Source organism: Scyliorhinus canicula, chromosome 19 (genome assembly GCF_902713615.1).
Source record: "Scyliorhinus canicula chromosome 19, sScyCan1.1, whole genome shotgun sequence".
Lineage (NCBI taxonomy): Eukaryota > Metazoa > Chordata > Chondrichthyes > Carcharhiniformes > Scyliorhinidae > Scyliorhinus > Scyliorhinus canicula.
In genome coordinates, this window is record NC_052164.1 from 60,451,353 (window position 1) to 60,478,934 (window position 27,582).

Consider the following 27,582-nt stretch of genomic DNA (forward strand, 5'->3'; position numbering starts at 1 on the left):
TCTCATAATTTTGTAGACCTCAATCAGGTCCCCCCTCAACCTCCGTCTTTCCAACGAAAAAAATCCTAATCTACTCAACCTTTCTTCATAGCTAGCACCCTCCATACCAGGCAACAGCCTGGTGAACCTCCTCTGCACCCTCTCCAAGGCATCCACATCCTTCTGGTAATGTGGCGACCAGAACTGCACGCAGTATTCCAAATGTGGCCGAACCAAAGTCCTATACAACTGTAACATGACCAGCCAACTCTTGTACTCAATACCCCGTCCGATGAAGGCAAGCATGCTGTATGCCTTCTTGACCACTATATCAACCTGCGTTGCCACCTTCAGGGTACAATGGACCTGAACTCCCAGATCTCTCTGCACATCAATTTTCCCCAAGACCCTTCCATTGACCATATAGTCCGCTCTTGAATTTGATCTTCCAAAATGCATCACCTCGCATTTGCCTGGATTGAACTCCATCTGCCATTTCTCTGCCCAACTCTCCAATCTATCTATATTTTGTTGTATTCTCTGACAGTCCTCCTCGCTATCTGCAACTCCACCAATCTTAGTATCATCTGCAAACTTGCTAGTCAGACCACCTGTACCTTCCTCCAGGTCATTTATGTAGATCACAAACAACAGTGGTCCGAGCACAGATCCCTGTGGAACACCACTAGTCACCCCTCTCCATTTTGAGACACTCCCTTCCACCACTACTCTCTGTCTCCTGTTACCCAGCCAGTTCTTTATCCATCCAGCTAGTACACCCTGAACCCCATACGACTTCACTTTTTCCATCAACCTGCCATGGGAAACCTTATCAAACGCCTTACTAAAGTCCATGTATACGACATCTACAGCCCTTCCCTCATCAATTAACTTTATCGCTTCCTCAAAGAATTCTATTAGGTTTGTAAGACATGACCTTCCCTGCACAAAACCATGCTGCCTGTCACTGATATCACTACAAGGCGGGATATAAGAACCAGTGCTTCCCGGCAGTCGGCCTTTCTTTTGTACGTCTGCTGCTGGGCACACATCTTGTGCATTAAAGCCTATCGTTTGGATCTCATCTTCGTCTCGTGTCCATTGATGGTGCATCAGAGATACTTGGCCAAATGATCTGAAGACTGGTCCCAGACTGTTTCCTGGCTAGGGTGCGATCCAACGGCCACACTATGCCCAAACAACAGCTCGCTGCGGTGCAGCCTGGCCATTGAAAGCCGGGGACCCCACTCCTGGGATCTACCCAGTTCGCCATGCCTCGCGAGACTCAACGTGGTTTTGCGAGATGTTGCATTTTGGCAAATCTGCATATCAGAGTGAGGCAGTAAGCCTCACTCTAATGTGCAGATTCCCAAGGTACCTGAGGTTTAGGGATTTAACACCTTCGCCTCAGAGTCCTTGGGTGAGTGCTGTTTAGCGCTGGTTCCCATAAATGGGGACCAGACAGAACAGTGTTCATGGAGGTCTCCCAGCTGCATGCCCTGTGGGCAGAGTGGTGCCCTGGCACTGCTGGTGCCACCTGGGTATTGCGTGCGTGATTGGGCTGGGGTTGCCTGGTGTCTGGGGTCACTTCTGGGGCTCCAGAGGTCCGGCAAGCGGATCTCCTTCAGTGTACAAAACAGGGCTATTTGTAGCCTTGGCCACGCATTTGCCATTGAGGCCCCTTATCGAACGTGTGTGCTGTTTTTAGGTTTGGCCCACATGTGACTCCAGATCCATAGCAATGTGGTTGACTCTGAACAGCCCCCTCAAGGGCAATTAGTGATGACCATTAAATGCTGGCACAGCCTGCGATGCCCACATGCCATGAATGAATTTTTAAGAAATAACTAAATGATCCTTCTACAAAACTTAAGCAAGGGGAAGTTTACAGAATATCTGAACGAAACCTCTATTGTCCCAACGTATCCTTGGTCTTACATAGATAGAAAATAGAAGCAGGAGGAGGCCATTTTGTCCTTCAAGCCTACTCCACCATTCATTATGATCATGGCTGATCATCAAGTTCAATACCCTGATTCTGCCTTCCCCATATCCCTTGATCCTTTTCGCCTCAAGGGCTATGTCTAATCTATTCTTGAAATTACACAACTCAACTACTTTCCGTGGCAGTGAATTTCATAGATCCACCACTCTCTGGGTGAAGACATTTCTCCTCACCTCAGTCCTAAAAGATTTACATCATATCCTCAAACAATAACCCCTAATTGTGGGCTCCCCCACCATTGGGAACATTCATTCGGAATCTATCCTGTCTAATTCTGTTCACATTTTTTATGTTTCTATGAGATCTCTTCTCACTCTTCTAAACTCCAATGGATATAAACCTAACAGACTTAGATTCCCCTCAAATGACAGTCCCGCTATCCCAGCAATCAGCCTGGTAAACCTTCACTGCATTTCCCCCACAGCAAGGACATTTTTCCTCAGATAATGGGCGGGATTCTCCGACCGCCCGCCGAGTCGGAGAATCGCCGGGAGTCTGTGTGAATCCCGCCCCACCGTCCCCCAAATTCTCCCTCACCCCCCAAAAATCGGCCCAGTGTGAGTCGCGCCGCCCTCCTCGGAGAATGGTGGGGTCCAGCACAACTCAATGGGCCCCGAGGCTGATTGAATTCTCCGGCCCGCGATGGGCCAAAGTCCCGCCCATTTTTTGCCAGTCCAGCCAGCGTAAATTGGTGTATGTCCTTACCGGCGGGACCTGGCAGCGCGGGCGGCCTCCGGGGTTCTTGAGGGGGCACGGCGGGATCTGACCCCAGGAGGGGCCCACCGATCTACGGCTGGGCCTGTGCCGTGGAGGCACTCTATTGTTCCGCACCGGCGGCTGTAGCAGTCCGCCTTTGCCGGTGCGGAAACGAAGCCCTCTGCGCATGCGCGGGGATGATGCGAGCAAGCGCTGGCGCTCCCGCACATGTTGGACAGTCCAAGTGCCTGTCTTTCATGTGAGATATTGGACTCAGTTTACCTGCAGCTGACAGGGCAAACTATCAGCCAGTGGTAACCAAAAAGTAGTAAAATGGTCTATCTGGTCATTATCACATTGTTGTGTCGGAGCTTATTGTGATCAAAAAGACTGTGACATCGCCTATATCACAACAGTGGGTTCAATTCAGAAAGTACTTGATTTTCTGTGAAGCACTTTGGGATATCCTGAGGTCATGATAGGCTCTATATAAATGTAAGTTTAACATTTCTTTCTCCATAACAATGCCACTTTGGTCACCCAGCCTCATAGCTGTAAGGTCGCAACCAGCTCCACATGTGCCACAATGGTTACTCATGAATTAAAGTACAGTTTTGATTACGAGACAAGCTAATGGATGACAGAAATCAGAGGCTGCGTTGCACAAAAAAACCTTCCTACTTGCTATACACTTCATCCTGATTAGCCAGCCAAGCAACACCAGAATTCCCACGTCCTGGGCTTTACAGGAGATTTCACCTGTAAAAGAAGAAAGGTGTTTTAATTAAAAACGTTGCTTACAAAAGCATAACACAATTTTATGAATCGTAGCATCATTGAAGAATAGAGTAATTTACAACAGAGAAGGAGGCCATTTAGTCCATCTGCTCAATGCTGACCATTCAGAGTCCAGTCAATCCACTATGACCCTGTAACCTCACAGATTTATTTCCTTCAAGTGCTTTGCAATTTCTTTTTAAAATTATTGATTTTTTTTCTGCTTTCACAGGAAGTTCTAGGTCATTATCATTCGTTGCACAAGAAAGTTCCTCCTAAAATTCTCCCTGCATGTTTTGTCCAAAACATTAAATCTGTGGCCCCCTCGGCCTTGTATCATTAGTTGACGGGAACGAATTTGCCTTGTCCATCTCATCCAAACTTGTCTTTATCTTATACACCTCCATCAAACTTGACCTCAATCTGCTTTGCTCCAAGTTAAATAACCCTAGCTTCTGCAGCCTAACCTTTGTAATGAAAATCTTTCAACTCTGGCCATTCTGGCAAATATACCCTGAACCTTCTGAAGAACCTGTATATCCATCCTAAAGTGTGGTACAAGGACTGGATGCAATGTTCTTGTCACAGCCTCAGCACACAGCTTTATAAAGGTTCATTGCAATTTTTTGTGCTCAATGCCTCTATTTGTGAATCCCAAGATGCCATTTCTTTTACAAATCACTCTCTCGATATATCCAGCCACCCTCAAAAATCGAGACACATGCACATACTGTTCATGTATACTACTAAGTTTAGATTTCATAGAATTTACAGTGCAGAAGGAGGCCATTCAGCCCATCGAGTCTGCACCGGCTCTTGGAAAGAGAACCCTACCCAAGCCCATACCTCCACCCTATCCCCATAACCCAGTAACCCCACCTAACACTAAGGGCAATTTGGACCCTAAGGGCAATTGTGCCTGACCAATCCACCTAACCTGCACATCTTTGGACTGTGGGAGGAAACCGGAGCACCCGGAGGAAACCCACCCACACACGGGGAGAACGTGCAGACTCCACACAGACAGTGACCCAAGCCGGGAATCGAACCTGGGACCCTGGAGCTGTGAAACATTTGTGCTAACCACTATGCTACCGTGCTGCTGCCCACTACTAAGAACTAAGTTTATATTGCCTCTTCCCATCCCATCTGCTAAGATGCATCACCTACACATCTCTGTACACTGTTAAATTCCATCTGCCACTCATTTGCCCTTTCTGCTAACCTATCTAAGTCACATTGCAGTTGATTCGTGTCATTCTCAATTCTCCATGTTTAGTATCATCAGCAAATATAGAAATTTTACTCTACATTCTAAGATCCAACTCATATAGCAAAAAAAACACCATCCGTCCTCGCACTGAACGAAAAGCACTTTACCATCCTCCAGTCTGAAATTCTTTTATTCAATTGGACACTGTCTCTCCTATTGCATGTGCATCGATATTTTAAATGAACCTTTTATATGTTGCATTGTTGAACATTTTCTTAAAATCCAGAGAGACAACATCCACCACGTTTCCTTCATCGACTTTCTCTACTGCTTCATCAGGAACTTCAATTAGATTAGTCAAGCACAATCTGCATTTTGCAAATTGTGTTGGCTTTCATTAATTAACTTAAACCTGTCCAAGTGCATGTTGATGTCTTTTCCTCCAGACTATTGTTTCTGGAAAATCTCCAACCACTTATGTTTAACTGACTGGTTAATGGTTGCTGGGCATATCCTTGTATCCATACTTAAATAAAAATGTAACATCTGCCACCCTCCAATCCTCTGGTACGTCCCCTGAATCAAGAGAACATTGGAAGATCACGACAAGTGTTACGATCCCAACTGAAGTTACTCTTGGGCAATCAAGTTCCAGAGCAGAACTCCAGCTCAGTAGATCAAGGGCTGGATTCTCCAAAAATGGGGCTATGTCCCCACGCCGGCGTAAAATGTTTACGTTTCACTCTTGACTTTCCTCAAAAAAGTCAAGAGCGATTCACTTTGCCTGCACGGGGTTAGCAGGGCCCCAGAGTGCTTCTTGACTGCAACGGCCGCGCCATGCACCATGGCGGACTTGAACCGCGGACCGACATCGACAATTTAGGCCCCCCCGAGACAACGCGCTCCTGTGGATCTGAGCTGCCCGATCGCTGCCTCGGTCGCCCATGAGGCCCTCCCCCGGTGCTCGATTCCCCCGAGTCCGCAGCCACCACCCGAGGTTCCCGACTGGCAATACGGAATTAGAACCATGTCATCGGGAACTCAGCCAGTTTTTCCTGGAGAATAGCTAGTGGGGCCACTGTCAATGCCCCCCCTGCCGTGCTGTGTAAACCGCGCGCGAGCGATTCTCCGGGCACAATTCCCGTGTATACATCGATTCTCCGCCCCTTCGCCAAACACAATTTCGGCATGGGGCTGCGGAGAATCCCGCCCCATAACTTTACTTTTATTTAGTGACTTGGATAAACAAAGTCAAAGGACTGCCAATTAACATCTAACAAATCATGAAAATCTTTATTAAACAAGAAATGATAAACACGGGGGCAGCACGGTAGGACAAGTGATTAGCACTGTGGTTTAACAGCGCCAGGGTCCCAGGTTCGATTCCCTGCTGGGTCACTGTCCGTGCGGAGTCTGCATGTTCTCCCCGTGCCTGCGTGGGATTCCTCTGGTTCTCCGGTTTCCTCCCACAGCCCAAAGACGTGCAGGTTAGGTGGATTGGCCATGATATATTGCCTTTAGTGACCAAAAAGGTAAGGAGGGGTTATTGGGTTACGGGGAGAGGGTGGAAGTGAGGGCTTAAGTGGATCGGTGCAGACCTGATGGGCCGAATGGCCTCCTTCTGCACTGTATGTTCTATGTTCTATAACATACTACTCCTTCACCCCATCTATAACTTTACAGATGTAAGGATAACCAAGTTACAAAAGGTATCTCATATTATAATGTTCTCATTTTGGACGCAGCCCATGTCAACCAATAGACCAAATGTAGTCAGACACACCACATTGTGCAGTGTGAAAGCAGGTGACAGATGTCAACTTCTGTGGATTTCACAGCCAGTCGCCCCAGATTCTTGTCACACTGTAAGCCAACTAGTCTCACTGGAACCCTGCCTTCCACATGAGTGTTTCAAACTCCATTCTTGAAGAACGCACTTTGAAATCTCCTCCCGCACAGAGCTTTATGACTGATCCTTTCACCAAGGATCCACATCCAGGATGTCAACCTCTCCCTTCAGTATTCCTCTGCCCCTGGATTGCCACACATGTGTACGCTTCCACACAATCTATTAGGTATGCAGCCATACCAGCAGAACACCACGGCTCCACCGGTTATATTAAGGTGACAGAATCCTTATGGGAGCATGGTAGCACAGTGGTTAGTAATGTAGCTTCACAGTGCCAGGGTCCCAGGATCGATTCCAGAGTTCTTTTTGGCTTTTACTTCAGTCTTCCTGGGACTCCTCTTTTCATTCCCTGGTTCTAGAACAATCTGTTCATTAGCTTGTGGGACTTGTTTTCTGCTCCTTACATTGTCCTATCTCTGTTAGCAGTTTCTGTAAGTGCTGCTTTTTTTCAGATACCGCGTTCCAAGGGAACTGTCGTTGCTTCATTGTCGCTGGATCACAATCCTGGAACTCCATCCTTAACAGCACTCTGGATGCACCTTCATCACATGGACTACAGTGGTTCAAGAAGGTAGCTCAACAGCAACTTTTCAAGGTCAATTAAAAATGGGCAATAAATGCTGGGCCCCACTAACAAAGTCCACATCTTATGAATGAATAAATGAAAAATCACCCTCTTTATTTCTAATAGGACTCATTTCTCCACTTCCCATTTATATATCTTTCGATAATTTTGGGGTTCTTTGGTAGTTTTAAAATCAAGTCTGCAGGCCTCAGATGTTTAAAAAAATGAAGAGCTTTAATCAGGAGATACCGACACGACATGCTGCTCTATTACACTGCCTGAAAACGGCTCATAACGTCGTGTTTGGTCACTTAAAGAGCCCCTGTTCCACTGCAAGGCTGTGAGTGAGGAAATACTAGAAATACACAACATTTCATTCACCTGTAAATCAAAGTTCCTTGACACAATAAACAAAAACAATCAATCAACAACGTTCAATCGGCCAGACGCCTTGGAGGCCGTCGTTCTCGATGTGGTTGTCAACAATCCTCAGGTTCATCGAGTCTGCACCGGCTCATGGAAAGAACACCCTACCCAAGCCCACACCTCAACCCTATCCCCGTAACCCAGTAATCCCACCCATCGCAAAGGGCAATTTTGGACACGAAGGGCAATTTTAGCATCACCAATCCACCTAACCTGTGTTCCGCAGGGATCAGTGCTAGGACCTTTGATGTTCGTAGTATATATAAATGATTTGGAGGAAACTGTAACTGGTCTGATTAGTAAGTTTGCGGACGACACAAAGGTTGGTAGAATTGCGGATAGCGATGAAGAGTGTCAGAGTATACAGCAGGATTTAGATCGTTTGGAGACTTGGGCGGAGAGATGGCAGATGGAGTTTAATCCAGACAAATGTGAGGTAATGCATTTTGGAAGATTTAATGCAGGTAGGGAATATACAGTGAATGGTAGAACCGTCAAGAGTATTGACAGTCAGAGAGATCTAGGTGTACAGGTCCACAGGTCACTGAAAGGGGCTTCACAGGTGGAGAAGGTAGTCAAGAAGGCATACGGCTTGCCTTCATTGGCTGGGGCATTGAGTATAAAAATGAGCAAGTCATTGTTGCAGATGTATAGAATCTTAGTTAGGCCACACTTGGAGTATAGTGTTCAATTCTGGTTGCCACACTACCAGAAGGATGTGGAGCTTTTAGAGAGGGTGCAGAAGAGATTTACCAGAATGTTGCCTGGTATGGAGGACACTAGCTATGAGGAGCGGTTGAATAAACTTGTTTTTTTTCTCACTGGAACGAAGGAGGTTGAGAGGTGACCTGATAGAGGTCTACAAAATTGTGAGGGGCATAGACATAGTGGATAGTGAGAGACTTTTTCCCAGGGTAGAGGAGTCAATTACTAGGGGGCATAGGTTTGAGGTGTGAGGGGCAAGTTTAGAGGGGACGTACGAAGTAAGTTTTTTTCACAGAGGGTAGTGGGTTCCTGGAATTTGCTGCCGGAAGAGGTGGTGGAAGCAGGGATGATAGTGACGTTTAAGGGGCATCTTGACAAATACATGAATAGGATGGGAATAGTGGGATACGGACCCCGGATGTGTAGAAGATTTTAGTTTAGACGGGCAGCATGGTCGGTGCAGGCTTGGAGGGCCAAAGAGCCTGTTCCTGTGCTGTACTTTTCTTTGTTCTTTGTTCTTTTTAACCTGCACATCTTTGGACTGTGGGAGGAAACCGGAGCACCCGGAGTAAACCCACGCACACACGGGGAGAACTTGCAGACTTCGCACAGGCAGTGACCCAAGCCAGGAATTGAACCTGGGACTTTGGAGCTGTGAAGCAATTGTGCTGAACGCAATGCTACTGTGCTGCCCACTATGCTACCGTGCTGCCACGGTGTCTTCCTTTTAATGCTTGCTGCAACCTCTGGTATCTTTAGCTTGGTTTGGACATCTTCTGTGGTCATTTTAATAGGTGTTGATGTAGGGTTCTGAGTTTGCCTCAGTGTCAAGTTCCCAACTAAGGTACTGCTGCTCCAATTGCTTTGATTAGTGTCAGGTTCGCGGAAAGGTCAGGTCGTATCTTGACACAACTTGATTTGGACTCTCTGTTGGTTCTGTCGTTGGCAGATTGATTCTTGTTAGCTAAAGTAGATCCACATGTCTCCTCCGTATTATATCATCTTGGTTTTGTACGGTGTAGGAGACCAGTCCTGTCTATACTAAAATGGCGGCAGGTATCCACTTTTCCCTTGTGATATGGTTCCTTGCCAGAATTTCTTGACCCTGGCAAATAACATACCTTTCACCTTGTTCTCCCACCAGACAAACTAATCCTGCTGCTTTTCCTCGAATATTTATTTTGCCTTGGGCAGTTTGAGTGGTTTGTCGCACAGACAGTGAACCAAGCCGGGAATCTAACCTGGGACCCTGGAGCTGTGAAGCAATTGTGCTAACCACCATGCTACCGTGCTGCTTTCAAGTCGTGTGCGAACTCTTACGAAATGAATTGTGGCCCATTATCGCTCACTAGTTGTTCAGGGTAACCGAATCTGATGAAGAGCTCACCCAATCTTTCAATTCTTTTCTCTGCGGACATTGTCTTCATGATGACAACTTCAGGCCATTTTGAGTGAGCATCAACTGGAATGAAAAACATACGCCCTTCAAATGGTCCAGCTTAATCAACATGTACCCATTGCCAGGCCACTTCTGGGCATTCCCATGGTTGTAATGGGGCTAATGGCGGCAGGTTCCGTACTTTTGCGCAAGACAGACGCATTCCTGCCATCTCCTCAAATCTGGCATCTATTCATGGCCACTCAAACTGACTTCTGACTATCTCCTTCATCCTTACAATACCACAGTGTAATTACCTTAATGCACATTTCTTAGTAGTGGTGGAATGATTACTCTCATCACCAGAGGAGACAACCTGCATGTGTGGATAACTCAAGTCTTCGAGTGGAATATGACTCTAACTCAGAGTTTGCTCCTGACGTCTTTCCTCACTGCACCATGTTTATAACCTCTGACATACTGGAACATTTCTGGTGTGCTTCTTAACTTACCCTGTGGTTAAAGGGGTGTTATCTACTTTCTCAAATGCTTTCTCATATTGACCCACCCACGTCCGCTTCTTATTTTGACACAGTAGATTGTGCAAGGATTTTAGAATAGTAGCTAGATTAGGGGCAAACTTTCCGTGATAATTTAGGAGATCTAAGAAAGATTGAAATTTGTTGACATTTTAAGGGAGGATGTTTTGATAATGGCATTACTTTCAAGGCGACTTATGCAGTCCCTTGATATTAATAACATGCCCCAGGTGTTTGACTGAAGATTGGAAAAGTTGCCTTTTCGGACTCTTAATCCATAAACTTCTGGAGTGTGGCATCTAGGTCGCGGAGATGTTTTTCCTCATACTTTCCAGTAACCAAGATGTCATCTAAATCGCACTGGACTCCATCTACTCTGCTTAAAATGTGATCCATAGTTCATTGGAACAATGCTAGTTTGGAAGTGATGTCAAATGGTTGTATCGAAATAACCCTTTGTGTGTCACAATCGTTAAGCACTGTTGTAAATCTGGATCCATGGTGATTTGAAGATATGCTTGATTGAGGTCAATTTTACTGGAGTGTTGGCCAATAGCCAACCCAGAGAATAAGTCCTCATTCAAGGGCAGAGGATACTGCTCTGCAGACAATACAGGATTAGTAGTGATTTTAAAATTGCCACAAATATGTACAAATCCATCTTTTTTCATCACCCAATCATTTGTGTTAATGGGTTCAAGGACTCCTACTTTGTCCAGTAATTCTAATTCTGCCTCTGCATTCGGTCTGAATGCATATGGCACTAACCCAATCTTTAAGCATTTCCTCCTTGCTCTGCTTCATGGTCTAAGGCCCACCGTTTAAGACAATGACATGTTTCTTCAAGATTCTGAGATTTACCTTTTCCCAATTTATTTAATCTTTTCCAGCCAAGTACTTCTCATTAGTGCTCGATAATTTCCTTTGGCTATAATCAAGGACAAATCTTCCGTCTATCCGTTTAATTGCACTTTTACATCAATACGTCCTGTCACCAGTGTAGGTTTTTAACACTGTCTTCGAGGGTTTCAGAGCGATTTGTTGGAGCTTTTTTTGAGAAACAGTTTCTGGTACCGACAAAACGACTACCCCAGTGTCCATTTCCATCTTGACTGGCTGACCGTCCATTAATGAAGTGACCCAGTAATGACTTGTTTCACCAGCAGTAGCTAGTACCTTTAATGACAGTTCATCTTCAGACTGTGAATCAATTTTTTTTTCACATCCTTTTTGTACTACCTGAGCGCTTTTTCCTTTATTCAGTTTCCTATTTGATTTATTCGACTCTTGCTTCTTACAACTATTACCTAAAGCCTGCTTCCTTTTCCAACAAGCATGTTTAATGTTGCCCCTTCTGCCACAGTTCATGCACATGACAGCTATGCACCAATGATCTGCTGCTGAGTGTTCAGTTTGTGCACACCTATGGCTGGTGCAAGTCTGTGTCTCTATTTGTGTTTTGACCGGTATGTTATGAATTCTTGTGCTTGAACTCAACTGTTGAGCTTCTTTCGCTGCTAATTCCATGTATACAGCAACTTTCAAAGTTATCTTTAATGTTATCAAGACTTAAACCCATTAACGGAAATAAACATAGCAGCGTGATTTAATCAAGGTCCATTGTCCTCTGAAACATTCATGTCGGGCCAACTATTCGCCAATGTTTATTGCTCTTCATGTTGCAAAGTTCTATTGTCTCCAAGTTAGTTACATATGCACAGCCTGGTCTTTGCCTTTTGTGTTAATGTGATCAATACTGCAATTGTATAACTACAAAGTTCCATCCGGTGATAATGAATTTTCGTTCTGACTTGAGTAGTCAGGCAGACACCCAATATCGATTCCAGCCAGAGCCTTATTTGGTAGTTCCTGATTTCAGACGCTATGTCATTTCCCTTTGTTAACCTGTCCCCAGTAAAAGATACAGTAGGTTTCATGTGTGTGTCTAAGCCGATCGAGTAGGGTCTCAATCAACACCTTCTTGGTGGCGCTTATGAAACCTAAACCTTTCTGCGATGACAAAAGATTTTGGTGAACATGCAATATTTCCATATTTCATCGTAGGTTTTCATGCCTGGCTTTTCCAACTGTACCAGGCTCTTCAGAGGTTAAAAGCAAATTACTGCGGATGCTGGAATCTGAAACGAAAGGGAAAATGCTGGAAAATCTCAGCAAGTCTGGCAGCATCTGTAGGGAGAGAAAAGAGCTAACGTTTCGAGTCCGATGACTCTTTGTCAAAGCTAACAGACAGAGAGAGTGGAAAATATTTATACTGTGGAGTGAGAATGAAAGATGAGTCATAGCCACAGAAACCCAGGGAAACCGGGTGCTAATGGCCACAGATACCAAGGTGAAAGAGTGCTAATGGCAGTCCCCAGAGAGGACAAAAGATGTGAAAAGTCAAACAGCAGGGAAACTAACATGTTACAGAGGATGAACTGCAGGTGTTGGGGGAAGGGGAATGGGGAAGCAAAGAGGAGAAAGGTGTAGGAAAGGCGCAGGAAAGAAAGAAATGGTAAAAGACAGTTAAAATGAAATGAAAACAAATGGGTTGAGGTGGGACTGATCATCTGAAGTTGTTGAATTCGATGTTCAGGCCGGAAGGCTGTAGCGTGCCTAACCGGAAGATGAGATGTTGTTCCTCCAGTTTGCGTTGCACTTCACTGGAACATTGAAGCAGGCCAAGAACAGACATATGTGGGCATGGGAGCAGGGTCTTTTGTTAAAATGCCCTTTCGTTTCACATTCCAGCATCCGCAGTAATTTGCTTTTATCCAGTGTTTAACTCACTGCACCCTCTCTTCCAGGAATGCCGACCATGAAGAAGTACTGCTCTTCTCTCCGACAGGATTTCCCTAAGTCTCTCCCTCACTATCCTACTTCGCTGCTTTCCATTTCTCTCTTAGTGTTGGACAAGGTATTTACCAAGACTCGCTTCCACAGCCATATTTCCTTCCTCAGTGACTGTCTTCGCCTCCGACTTACCCCACTGGGATTTCAACTTAAATTCCACCCTGCATGTAACCTCCAGGATTACAGGTACCTCCAGGATATACAACATTCTTCCAACTGCTGCTCTCACCGCATCCTGAAAGCCAAACTCAATGCCAATCGCCGCCACATGAAGACACTCAACATCTCTTTCCAACAGCACCACCTTACTCTCTCTCAAAGCTGTCCCTATCCCCAGTTTCATTTCATCCTTCGCATCATTCGACGCCTTAACAAGAATCTTTTCCTGTTTCTTACAGATGGAAAGGAACGCAAGCTTCAACAACTCATCAACACCACAGCCCATCCCAGACCATCCACTAGTTCCAATCCCTCATTTTCTATTTCTCCCAGGTTTCACTCCGGCGTCGGCTGTTTGTCTCCCTTTGGGAGAATTTCGCCCTTTAATACAGTAATAAAGTTATTTTTTAATGTACAAAATCCCTATTTCTTTAAGAAATCACTCCTTGAGCAATTTATCCTTGCCTCACTATCATAGAAAAATAAAATAAAATACTGTCCAGTATCCGAGCCACTGTTGGGGTCTGGTCTGGGATCAAAAAAAAATTGGGGCTCTTTGCTGAGGTTTTAAAGTTTGATTCCTTGTTTGTCTTGGAGTTCATGCGACCATCAATTCACTCAGAGACACGAGTTGAAGTAAACTGTAGCTTTAATCGACTTACAACTGAGCCTGCCTGCGACTAGCTGAACTGAAGGCAGGCTCGCAAGACCGCAGCACTTTATACTTCCGGGTGTGGGTGGAGCGGAGCCATGGGCGCAGCTAAGGGCGGAGCCCTGTACATGCTCCTCATCTTCCTTTGTGGGCAGAGCCGCGCAACGGCTCACAGATGGAGCCCACAGGGACACGGTGATATACAGTGTTATTCATTCACCACAGGAGTTATTGCACTTCAAGTGTGTGTGGAATGGTTGCTTTCGTTAAGGTTTTGAAGTTTAAAAGGTAATGATTGGAGATGGCCCTTTCAATTGCAAAGGTTTTCTGGGTGTAAAAGAGGTTACTCAGGGTGGATAGCAAAGAGTGACTAAAACAATTCATTTAGTTTTGTTAAAAATTGTTTCTGTTAGCCTTATCTAAATGGCATGAGGAAGGCAAAGATGATACAAATAATAGCTCAGAATTTAAATTTGGCAGACACAGCCTGAATCATTAGAATTAGCTAGAATTCAATTGCAAATGAAATAATTAGAAATGCAGGAGTAAGAAAAGCAGAAAGAAATAGAACTAAAGAAATTAGAAATAGCAGAAAAGGAAAGAGAGAGGTTAGAAAAGGAAAAAGGGAGGGCTTTTCAAAAGGAAACGGAAAGAAGGAAGTTTGATGTAGAACTGGAAAGTTCAGCAAAGGAAGAATGGGATGAGGAAAAAGATTGGAAATGCCAGAAGCAAAGGAAAAGGAGAGATAATTTGAACTTTGGAAACAGGAACTGCAAAGAGAACATCAATAGAAAATGTTGGCATTAAAGGCAGATACTGAGGAAGGTCTAGAGGAAGAAGTACTCCATAGTTCAAATTTAGTTGGAATATATTTAAACATATTAATCATTGCCAAGCTTTGATGAGAAAAATGTGGAAGTCTTTTTCATCTCATTTGAGAAAGTGGCGAGACAGTTGAATTTGCCAATAATCATGTGGGTAGCATTAGTTCACACAAAGTTGGTAGGTTAACTAGTGAAGTGTTTGCATCACTATCAGAGGAGGTATCTGGGGATTATGATGAGGTGGTAAAAATATTTCAGGAGTACATGAACTAGTGCCAGAAGCCCACGGACAAAGGTTTAAAAATCTAAGGAAAGACCAAGTCAGGCATCTACAGAATTTGAAAGAATGTAACAAAATAATTCTAATGGGTGGATAAAAGCAGTAAACATAAACCAAATGTATGACGTTGTTCTGGAAACAATGATTTTGGAAGATTTTAGTGTATCACCTCTGGCAATAATGGGAACTCATGTGGAAGAGCAACACATTAAAACTGCTAGCCTGGCAGCAGAAATGGTAGATGAATTTGCATTAGTTCACAAACAAAAGTCTGGTTTTCAACATCAAATTCAATCTCTGAAGGATAGAAGCGGGGGAAATTAAAAAGTCACATGTAGTGCAGGCAAAGAAGGTTTAGCTGGTGATGTTAAGGAGACTTTGCTTCAGGTTAAAAAGGAAACCCGTGGCAATGGAAGATAGATAAGAGCACCTAAGTGTTTTTTGCTACCTATTCATAGAATTTACAGTGCAGAAGGAGGCCATTTGCCCCATCGAGTCTGCACCGGCCTTGGAAAGAACATTCTACCCAAGCCCATACCTCCACCCTGTCTTGTTATGCTCTTGGCGTAGCATAAGCTGCTTCCTTGATGTTCACTCTGACAAAGGAAGGTTCAGATGTGGAGATAACTTCAACACGTTTATTAAACTATTTACAGTTCTCCTACTCGGATTCGCCACTACCATTAATCCTTCTATAGCTACTCAGACTGACGAACCAGTCTGGTACAATCCACGTGGTGGGTGTGATGTTGAATCAACCCTGTGTCTGTACTCACTGAGTGTCTCCACTGGAAAAAGGAAGATCATGTGTGCTGTGTCCTTTATATATGGGTTGGTGGAATGGCCCCCTGTGGTAGTGTCATCTCTGTGTGTATTGTGAATGCCCATTGATCGTGTCCTATCTTACTGACCTATTGTTTGAGTGTCTGTGTGTCATGTCTCTGGTGCTCCCTCTAGTGTCTATCTAGTCTTCGTGTACTTATATTAACCCCTTGTGTATCTACAGTGATGCATATCACCACACACCCTATCCCAGTAACCTCGTAACCCCACCAACCTTTTTGGACACTAAGGGCAATTTATCATGGCCAATTCATGCCAATCTTTGGACTGTGGGAGGAAACTGGAGTACCCTGACGAAACCTACGCAGACACTGTGAAGCAACTGCGCTAACCACTGTGCTGCCGTGCTGCCTGAATTTTCATTGCAATAAAGTTGGACATGTAAACTCACAGTGTTGGTGGCTTAAGAAAAGTACAGGGAGGACAGAGTAAAGCAAGAGAAGCCAGTGAAGTTTATTGAAGTGGGAAGAAAAAGCATTGTTCCAGTAGAAGAAGTGTAACAGAGTGTACAGCCTCTTCAGAGGAAGGTTGATGAGCAGGTGCCGGAACATTTTGAGGATTTTATTTGCTGGGGTAAGGTTTACTCATATGTACAAGGTGGAGTAGGTAAGGAAATTAAGATCTTAAGGGATACAGGAGCAAGTCAGTCTTTAATGGTGAGTGATATAGAGATGGGCAGGATTCACCGACCCTCCGCTGGGTCGGAGAACCCCTGGTGGGAGGCGCGAATCTCGCCCTGTGCCCAATGCTGGCTGCCGTTTTACGGATGGGGGAGGTACGGCCGTTGACAGCGACCCCCTGGCGATTCTCCGGGCCCGATGGGCTGAGTGGCCGTCCATTTTTGGCCAGTCCCGCCGGTGTGAAACACTCAACTCACGCACCGGCGGGACCTGGCAGTTGAGTGTGCATGGGTGGTCCTCGGGGGTGCATGGGGGATCCGCCCCAGGGGAGGCCCCACGGTGGCCTGGCCCACGATCTGCAGGCGGGCTTTTGTTCCATGGAGACACTTCTTCCTTCTGCGTGGGCCCCTGTAGGCTCCGGTGTATTGCCCGGGGGCCAGAGTGGAGAAGAGAACCCCCCGCCCCCCCCCCACACCCCCCGCGCATGTGGGAGAACAGGCCGGCCGGTCCGCGCATGCGCGAACTCGCTTCGTCCCTTCGGCGCTGGCTGGAGCGGTGTCAACCCTTCCGGCGTCCGCCTAGCCCCCTAGAAAGGTGAGAATTCCTCACCTTGGGGGGCTGTTGATGCCGGAGCCGTTGCCACCGGTTTTTCCACTCGCGTGGGGACTTAGTCCCCAGAAGGGAGGATCCCAGCCATGTAGTTTGGAAGGCATGTTGCCAGAAATGGTGATAATATGTGGAATTATTGGTGAGAGGCGTAGGGCGCGATTCTCCGCAAATGCGGAGAGTCGTGAAGGCTGCCGTGAAACCGGCCGTGTTTCACGGCAGCCTCCGCGCCCCCTCCCGGGACCCGATTCACCCCTCCGGTCGGGGCTAGCATCGCGGCCCTGTGAAGAACGCATCGCGGGTTTAGCGAACGTTCGCTAAGCCCGGCCACCAAGACTCATGGCGGCTGACGCGCACGATGACGCCAGCCGCGCATGCGCGGATTGGACGGGTCCAACCCGCGCAAGCGCAGATGATGTCATCGCGCATATGCATCAAACCCGCGCATGCGCGGTCCATCATGCCCCTCAGCCGCCCCACGGACTGATCCTGCAGGGCGGCGGAGGAACAAAGAGTGCGCGGGGTACGGACCCGCTGCCCGCGATCGGTGCCCACCGATCGCGGGCCCATGCCACCCTTGGCACGGCCGTGGTGCGGCCGTGCCAATCGGTGCCATGGTTCCCCAGAACGGCACTTTGCGGCCATTTTCACGAACTGTGATAGCAGGTGTGTTGCCGTTCGTGAAAACGGCCGTAAAGGCCTGGGAAATCGGGCCATCAGCTCGGGGAGAATCGCTGCTCGCCATAAAAAAACGGCGAGCAGCGATTCGTGTCGGGGGCGGCCGTGGGGGGGGGGGGGGGGGGGGGGGGGGGGGGGGAGAATAGCTGGAGGTCGGGAAAAATGTCGGGAAGGCCCTCCCGCTATTCTCCGACCCATCGTGGGGGGCGGAGAATCGCGCCCGTAGTGTCCACTATGTAAGGTAAAGTTACAGTCTGGTGAAAAATGGTGAAGTGGTGGATGATGCGGATATCTTTAGTTCAAGAAAGTAGATTGAATTACAGCAGAAAGAGTCAGAGATAAAACAATTGTATCGGAAAGCGTGCATGCAAAGCATAAATGTACATCAGAGTGTTTTTACATTCAAAATTATGTAGTAATGGGAAAATTGAAATCTTTACATATTCAAGCTGATGAGAAATGGGCAGACTTTATGAAGTGGTATTACCGGTGGTTTATAGAAAGGAGATTTTTCAGGTGGTGCCTGAGGTTCCAGTAGGGGATCATTTAGGAGCAAGGAAAATGCAAGCAAACATACATTTGTATTGGTCTAGACTGGATAAAGATGTCCTTGAATTTTGCGATACAAGTCACAGTTGTCAGGTAATAGGGAGACCCGAAGCGGTTATCAAAACAGTACTTTTAGTACCCATTCCTAGCACTCGAGGGATCGTTTACTAGGGTCTTAATTTATTGTGTTGGATCCTGCATAAAACAAAGGTAGGAATCAGCATCTGTTAACCATAATGGATGCATCTTCTAGATTTCCGGATGAAATTAAGAAACATTAAAGCTAAGAGGGTTGGAGAGGAGTTAATCCAATGTTTTACTAGACACGGGCTACCAAACGAAATTCAATCAGATCAGAGATCCACTTTGTTGAAGTTATTCAAAGAAGTTACGGATAGCATAGGAATAAAGCATTTTCATAGATCATAGAAGAGTAAATCTTCCATCCGTACCTGGTCTGGCCTATATGTGACTCCAGATCTACAGCAATGTGGTTGACTGTCAAGTGCCCTCTGAAATGGCCGAGCAAGCCACTCAGTTATAAACAACCTCTACAAAAACACGAAAAAGAGATGAAACCGGACAGACAACCCAGCATCGAACCAGGCACCGGAAACAACAACGACAAACCCAGCCCTGCAGGCCCTGCAAAGTCTTCCTTATTAACATCTGGGAGCTTGTGCCAAAGTTGGGAGGGCTGTCTCACAGACTAGTCAAGCAACAGCCTGACATAGTCATGCTCACAGCACACCTTACAGACAATCTCACAGCCACCACAATCACCATTTCTGGGTATGTCCTGTCTCACAAGACAGACCCAGCTGAGGTGAGAGCACTGAGGTATACAGTCAGGAGGGAGTTGCCCTTGGAGTCCTCAATATCGACTCTGGACTCCATGATGTCTCATGGCTTCAGGTTAAACATGGGCAAGGAAACCTCTTGCCCATTACCAAATACCATCCACCTTCAGCTGATGAATCAGTACTCTTCCATGTTGAACACCATTTGGAAGAAGCACTGAGGGTGGAAAGGTGGAGGATTATGCTCTGGGTGGGGGTCTTCAATGTCTATCACCAAGAGTGTCTTGATAGTACAACCACAGACCAGGCTGGCCGTGTCCTAAAGGACTAGCTGCTAGACTGGGACCAGGGCCGGCTCAAGGCACCGGCAACTCGGGCGACTGCCCGGGGCGCCATGTGCTCGGGGGCGCCAGAGACTCGGGTCCCGCGCATGCGCAGTTGGGCCGGTGCCAACCAGCGCATGCGCGGTGGCCGCCCGCCCCCAGGGCGGCCCCCCGGCTCGGTCCGCCCCCCCCGCCCCGCCCTCGGGTCCGCCCCCCCGCCCCGCCCCACCCCCGGGTCCGCCCCCACGCGTCCGCCCCCCCGCGTGTCCGCCCCCCTCTCGGGTCCGCCCTCCCGCCCCGCCCTCGGGTCCGCCCCCCCCTTCGGGTCCGCCCCCCGCGTCCGCCCCCGCGTCCGCCCCCCCCCTCGGGTCCGCCCCCCCGCGCCCTCGGGTCAGTCCCCCCTTCGGGTCCGCCCCCCCCGCCCCCCCCTCGGGTCCGCCCCCCTAGGGTCCACCCCCCCTCGGCCTCGCCCCCCCGCCCCTCCTCGGCCTCGCCCCCCCGCCCCTCCCCGGCCCCGCCCCGCCTCGGCCCCGCCCCCCCTCGCCCCCCCCCTTGCCTCGCCCCCCCCTCGGCCCCGCCCCACCCCCCCTCGGCCCCGCCCCCCATCGGCCCCCCCCCCCCCCCCCCCCCCCCCCCCCCAAGGGCGCCGAAGTTCAGCTTGCCCGGGGCGCCAGCAACCCTAGAGCCGGCGCTGACTGGGACTGCAGCAGGTGGTGAAGGAAACAACAAGATGGAAAAACATACTTAACCTCATCCTCACCTACATGCCTGCTGCAGATGTCTCTGTCCCTGACAGTATCTATAAAAGTTACCACAGCACAATTCTTGTGGAGAGAAAAATCCATCTTCACATTGAGGATAGCTTCCATTGTGTTGTGTGGCACTACCAAAGTGCTACATGGGATAGATTTTGAATCAATCTAGCAACTCAAGATTGGGCATCCATGAGGCACTGTGGGACATCAGCAGCAGCAGAATTGTACTCAACCACAATCTGCAACTTCATGGTCCAGAATATCCCCCACTCTAACATTACCACCAAGCCAGGGAATCAACCCTGGTTCAATTAAGAGTGCAGGAGGGCAGCAAGGCATACCGAGAAATGAGGTGTCAACTTGGTGAAGCTACAGAACAGGACTACAGGGGCTGGTTTAGCACAGTGGGCTAAACAGCTGGCTTGTAATGCAGAACAAGGCCAGCAGCGCGGGTTCAATTCCCAAACTGGCCTCCCAGAACAGGCACCGGAATGTGGCGACAGGGGGCTTTTCACAGTAACTTCATTGAAGCCTACTTGTGACAATAAGCTATTATTATTATTATTATTATTGTATGCCAAACAGCATAAGCAGAAAGCAATAGACAGAGTTAAGCGATTCCACAATAAATGCATCAGATCTAAGCTCTGCAGTCCTGCCACACCAGCCATGAATAGTGGTGGACAATTAAACAACTCACTGGAGGAGAATGGTCCACAAATATCCCCATCCTCAATAATGGAGGTGCCCAGCACATCTGTGCAAAAGACAAGGCTGAAGCATTTGCCGCAATCTTCAGCCAGAAGTGCCAAGTGGATGATCCATCTCGGTCTCCTCCAGAGGTCCCTGCATCACAGATGTCAGTCTTCAGCTGATACAATTCACTCCGCGTGATATCAAACAACGGGTGAAGGCACTGGATACCGCAAAGGCCTTGACAATATTCTGGTACCAGTACTGAAGACTTCTGCTCCAGGACTTGCTGCACCCTGAACAAAGCTGCTCCAGTACAGCTACAACACTGGTATCAACCTGGCAATATGGAAAATTGCCCAGGCGTGTCCTATACACAAGAAAGGGGACAAATAGAATACAGCAATTATGCCCTATCACTCTACTCTCCATCATCAGCATAATGATGGAAGGAGTCATCAACAGTGCTGTCAAGCAGAACTTACTCAGCAATAACCTGCTCGCGGGTATGCAGTTTGTGTTCTGCCAATGTCATTCAGCTCCTGACCACATTACAGCTTTGGTTCAAACATGGTCAAAAGAGCTGAATGCCAGAGGTGAGGTGAGAGAAATTGACCTTGACATTAAGGCAGCATTCAACCGAGTATGGCATCAAGGAGCCCTAGGTAAACTTCAGTCAATTGGAATCAGGGGGAAAACTATGGTAAGTAACTCTCTTTCTGACCCTTCCAAAGCCTGTCCACAATCTACAAGGCACACGTCCAGGTGTAATGGAACACTCTCCACTTGCCTGGATGAGTGCAGCTCCAAGAACACTCAAGAAGCTCGACGCTGTCCAGGACAAAGCAGCTCACTTTGATTGGTTTCCCTTCCACAAACATTCAAACCCTCCACGACTGACAAACAGTGGCAGCTATGTGTACCATCTACAAGATGCACTGCAGTGACTCACCAAGGCTCCTTAGACAAGCACCTTCCAAACCCACAACCACTACCATCCAGATGGAGAAGAGCGTCAGATACCTGGGAACCTCACCACCAGGATCTTCCCCTCCAAGTCACCCACCAGCCTGACTGGGAAACATATTAGGGGCCTCACGGTAGCATGGTGGTTAGCATCAATGCTTCACAGCTCCAGAGTCCCAGGTTCGATTCCCGGCTGGGTCACTGTCTGTGTGGAGTCTGCACGTCCTCCCCGTGTGCGCGTGGGTTTCCTCCGGGTGCTCCGGTTTCCTCCCACAGTCCAAAGATGTGCGGGTTAGGTGGATTGGCCATGCTAAATTGCCCGTAGTGTAAGGTTAATGGGGGGATTGTTGGGTTACGGGTATACGGGTTACGTGGGTTTAAGTGGGGTGATCATTGTTCGGCACAACATCGAGGGCCGAAGGGCCTGTTCTGTGCTGTACTGTTCTATGTTCTATGTTCTATATCGTCATTCCTTCACTGTCGCTGTGGTAAAATCCTTCCTAATAGCACAGTTGGTGTACCTACACCTCAAGGACTGCAGCGGTTTAAGAAGGCAGCTCACCACCACCTTCTGAAGGGCAACCAGGGATGGGCAATAAATGTTGGCCTAATAAACGACACCCACATCCTGTATATGAAAAAAAAGCTTGGCGTTCACATACTGACAGGATGTTAAAGGAGTGGATCCCCTTCCTGTTTATGAAGGGCACCTCCTATCGAGTTGGTGCTCTTAGGGTGACATGCGTGTCATCGATCGTCCCCTTGACTTGGGTTATCCGGGCAATGGCAGAGAAACCTGCTGCCTGGGCACCCTGATGGGACTGGTCCAGATTGGGCATACAGGGCATCCGGCACATCGTGGCTGAAGTCTGTGATATACCACACAGGTCACCCTCAAGCCCTTGGAAGAGCAGTGGCAAAACTGTTCAGGGCAGCCGTGAATTTGACAGGCACCGGGAGTGGGTGTCCTCCTCCTCCTCTTGCTGTCAGTTCTGCGTGAACCTGGCACAGGTGCTGCACTGTTTCCCTGTGCAGCCAGAGTCTTCGTCGGCACATGTTGCCCAACAGCTTATTGAAAGACCAACACTTCCTGTAAACACATGGACTACAGTAGCACTGATTATGACCCCTTCCTTGGCCTGATGGGTGGGCGGCGCTTGAGCCTCACCAACAGCCTCCTGATGTTCGGGGATAAATTTCTGTGGTGTTGGGTCAAGCCTGGGCTGGCCCTGGCGTGCTCCGCACCATCTATCTGCCTCAACAGCAATCACCAGGCGTATGGCGATCTGGACTGGCTAGATCCCAATATTCAGCTTTAATCTGTGAGGCATTGGAGAGGCAGTCAGAAAGGTCATGCAACCCTTGATCCACCAGTCCCCTGAAATTGCATGGTCATCCTGCATATGAAGGTTGACCAAACCTCCTCACTCACGCCCCGCAGGGCAGCCTTGAGCATCTGCTGCCCACAACAGCTTGCTTACATGTCACAGACAGTGTCCATTTCACTCAAATTTGTCTATGACCTCCGGACTGGGTGACCCATCCCTTCACTTCATCAGTAATGGTGTGTATCAAGTTCTGGTAAAAGTGGATGCCCCTCTGTGGACCCATGGTCGTGGGCCTCAGGTGCTGCCTATGACTGTTTCTTCTTCTGAGCCATATTTGGATAGGGAGCCTGGGGGGGGGGGGGGTACCTGTATTCCCATTGATGATTGACTGCTGATAGAGACAGTAAAGTTAGAGGCCACAGCTGCTCTCTTGGGTGAAGAAGGATCCCAGTGGATGATCAGGATTGAACATCACACCACCTTCCGTTTGGCAAGTCGCCACACTCCAAACAGCAATGCAGCCACTGACATTGACTTGACATGGCAGCCCTGTCCCTGTCAGTGACTTTAGAGCACCCACCCCTTGCTCTAAAAAAAGAATATCCCCACAATCTCTCCCACCCAAATGAGGATCCAGTGACCACAACAAATGCTGTTTGTGGTGGGCTTTGAGGCCCTTCTCCTGGATTTTCCATGGAGTCACATGTGGGGTGTATGGTGACATCATGGCTGTGTTGTAATTCACCAACTGACCATTAGGAGTCTCATTAGTATAGAATGAATGTTAGAATCAGGTGACCTCAGACTGACTGGAGAGCTGGAAGAGAGAGGTTGCTTATGCATGATCAGAATATTATTCATCTGTTCTTTTGTTTGTAGTTGACCCACAGTTAATGTTAATAAATTGTTTATTGCTTTAGTTACAAGTGTTCTTGTAATATAAATCAGGCGATCCGACAAGGACATGGTACCAGAGTTGGATCGTATTAAACACTGAGAAAAAAAACAAGCCTGCCACAAGGTCCAGAAAGATTAGAAGATTTTGCAGACTGCAAGAATTAACAATATGGCGTCGTTGAAGCCAGCAAAGAGTCTCAGATTTCATGGTTATGTGGACAGCAACTGGTGTGTGTTTAAATCGCAATTTAGCTTATTTCTTACTGCAGTAAATTTGGGAGATCAATCAGATTCATGTAAAGTAGCGATGCTCCTAACAGCGGCAGGGCCCAAAGCAATTGCTGTGTTTAATACGTTTAAATTTGCAAATGATGAAGATAGTAAAAATTTTAACAAAGTAATTTGAAGATTTGATGCATTTGCACCCCAGAAGTAATGAAATTTCTGACCGCTATGAGTTTAGATCACAATTACAGAAGAGTATGTAGATCATTTCATCACTGATTTAATGTTAAAAGCCAAAACTCGTAACTTTTCTGCAGTGGAATCTTCCATGAATTGGGACAAAATTGTGTTTGGTCTGAATGAAAATAAGCTGAGGGAACGGTCGCTGAGGGAATCAGAGCTGTCTTTGAAACAAGCAGTTAAGATTTGTCAGGCTCACGAGCTAGCAGCACAACATTCTAAAATATTTCTCAGTAATGATGGCGTCTTCTTCGAGAAAAGCTCTTTAGTTGCCGCCCTTTTTACAAAAATGACCGAAAAAAAACAGGAAGGTTACTGCAGCTCCTCGCGCACCAACACACAGGTTAAAGATCAGGATGAAGTATGTCGGTGTAAAAGATGTTGTCAAAGGCACAAATTAAGGTAATGTCCAACGTTTGGCAAGTTTTGTTTCAGATGCAAAGGAAAAAAATCCCTTTGCTCAGAAGTGTTACTCTAAGCTCAACCCTCGATCAGTCAGCACAGTGGACGACACAGTCTCCAGTGATGAAATATCATTGTTTGTTGGAGTAATAACAGAAGAGGAATGTTTTTGAGACATCAAAATATTCTCCAGCACTTCAAAAAATGCAAACTGATGCTCCATTTAAAATAAATGCGATTGATGAGGTCAAATGGCTTCTACCACTTGAAGTCAATGGTACAGTGATCCAATTGAAGTTGGATACTGGTGCCACAGCCAATTTAGTCAGCATGACTGATTTTAAAAATCTAAAAATTCAGCTGATTTGAAGAAATCAAAAAATATCTCAGAGAGATTTTAATGGTTCAAGCATCAAATGTTATGGTGCTTGTGACCTGAATGTGGTGGTGAAGAACAGAGTTTATTCATTATTACGTGATCAGTCCTGTGAAGAATTAGGTTGAGTGCATCCACAAAGGATTGGATCATCACCTCAACAAATCTGAGAACATTATCAGCAAATTCAGTGATGTGTTCACAGATTTTGGTGCACTACCATTCGCCTACAAGATACAACTTAAAGAGGATGCAAAACCTGTGACACATGCACCAAGAAGAGTACCTGTACCTCTTCAGATGGCCTTAAAAATTAACTAGACAGAATGACAAAATTGAAAGTAATCAGAGAGATAGAATAACTTACCGATTGGGTAAATTCCATGGTGTGTGTAAAGAAAAATAATGGCGACATTCGCATCTATATCGTTCCCAAAGATCTTAACGAGAATATCAAAAGAGAACATTGGGAATTACCAAAGCGTAAGGAAATCACATCTGAGATGGCTGGGCACAATTCTTTATGTTTAGCTATGAGTGCTCTTATAATATAAATCGGACCGTCCAACAAGAAAATTACAGGGACCTCATTGAGGGACCCTTATGCTTTCTTGTCTGAGCTGTGCTAGCTCCTTGTGTGGTGGAGATGTTCATACTGAGCAGCATGTGGCCCTAGCTTAAGGAACTGATGTGAAACCACTGGCTAAATTATTAAGAGATGTGTGCCTTTGCTGGGACCTTTCCAGCGATGAAAAATATAGTCACTGATTAAAATAAAAGCAGTGTCAGAAAGCAGTTCTGCTCTCTAGGAAGGATCCAAGATTTAAAAAATAACGAACTGTGATAGAGATGAGGCGAGAAGCTGCAGGGCTGAAAGAAAATCACCTTAAGACAACATTAGCTAATTTTCTCAACAATGAAGCCTTTAATCTGACTTGGGCTGTCTGCCACAAAATGTTTCAGCAGTTATTGTTGCATGCGTTACGTGTGTCAACTAACATTGGCAAATCACCTTTTTCTTCTGCTCTCACGCTGTCAATAAAGGGGGTTCTATGGGGTATGCAAACACCTGCTGATTCTGAAAGCACCCAAGGCCAACCCCACATTTTAATTGGACCTTGATACAACTGTCAGGCTTCCCAGATGCTCGGGGTGCGTGGAACTCTAAATGAACAGGAGGCCTCACGGTTCTGCTGTACTGTTCTATGTTTCTATGTAAATCTGACAGGATTCAAGACTATTACCGTTCAGGTGCCTGAAAGTAACATCTAAGGAGTGAGTTTCGACTCTTTGATCACAGCATGAAGGGGTTCAGCCACAGCACCCCCATCCCGGGGTTGTGGCGGCGGGGAACGGGGGGGGGGGGGTGCAGGGGGGGGGGGGGGGGCGTTGCTGGAGGGGGAAGAGGACACTCACCTGAGTTCAACCACTTCCCAGCAGCATGAGCCATACTACGCCCAGGTCACTAGACAAACCCCCACTGTGGCCCAGAATACAGTACCAAAGGGCACTTGCCTCCTTGCTCCCCCTTGAAGTCAATGGCGCCTGGTTCCCATTTTTCAGATCATGCACCAAATCACGCTTGCGTGACTCCCGGTTTGGGGGGGGGAGGGGGGGGCAGGAGTGTCCCTGGAGACCGTTGAATCTGGCTTCCTGCCCGATAATCACATGTCAATGCTTTTTTTTCTCTCTGTAATTGTCAAGTGGATAAATGGAAGGGATGGCAGAGAGGGCAGTGCAATGTTCCTCCTGCAGGATGTTCGAAGGGAGGAACACCATCCGTGGCCCTGCTGAGTTCACCAGCGGGAAGTGCACCCATCTCCAGCTCCTCAAAGACCATGTTAGGGAACTGGAGCTGGAGCTGGATGAACTGAGGATCATTCGGGAGGCAGAGTCAGTTATAGATAGAAGCGACAGGGATGTAGTTATTCCGAAGAATGATGGTAGCTGGGTGATGTTTAAAAGGAGGGGGAAGAAGCAGTCAGTGCAGGGATCCTCTGTGGTTGTTCCCCTCAATAACAGGTATACCGTTTTGGATACTGTTGGGTGGGTGGGGGGGGGGGGGCTACCACAGGGAAGCTACGGCGACCAGGTCTCTGGCACTGAGTCTGTCCCTGAGTCTGAGAAGGGAAGGGGGGGGGGGGAACAAGCAGGAGAGCATTAGTTATTGGAGACTCTGTGGTTAGAGGTACAGATAGGCGGTTCTGTGGCAATGATAGACGTTGGTGTGTTGCCTCCCGGATGCCCAGGTCCGTGATGTCTCTGATCATGTTTTCAGGATCCTAAAGGGGGAGGGGGAGCAGCCACAAGTTGTGGTACAC

General features: G+C 47.3%; 1 protein-coding gene across 4 annotated transcripts in view; it reads right to left on the reverse strand.

The window, feature by feature from the left end:
• The window catches only part of LOC119954558 (CMP-N-acetylneuraminate-beta-galactosamide-alpha-2,3-sialyltransferase 4-like), a 131,759-nt gene that overhangs the window by 85,837 nt on the left and 18,340 nt on the right, over positions 1-27,582 (reverse strand). For 2 of the 4 annotated variants that reach the window (XM_038779895.1, XM_038779891.1), the window contains exons 1-2: positions 9,663-9,732; positions 3,362-3,439 (exon numbers count right to left, since the gene is read on the reverse strand). In XM_038779895.1, coding sequence (XP_038635823.1) covers positions 3,362-3,439; positions 9,663-9,702 — 118 coding nt within the window. In that variant the 5' untranslated portion in view covers positions 9,703-9,732. Of the gene's footprint in view, positions 1-3,361; positions 3,440-9,662; positions 9,733-27,582 lie in introns of those variants that run through there. The other 2 variants (XM_038779894.1, XM_038779893.1) reach the window with 1 other exon arrangement.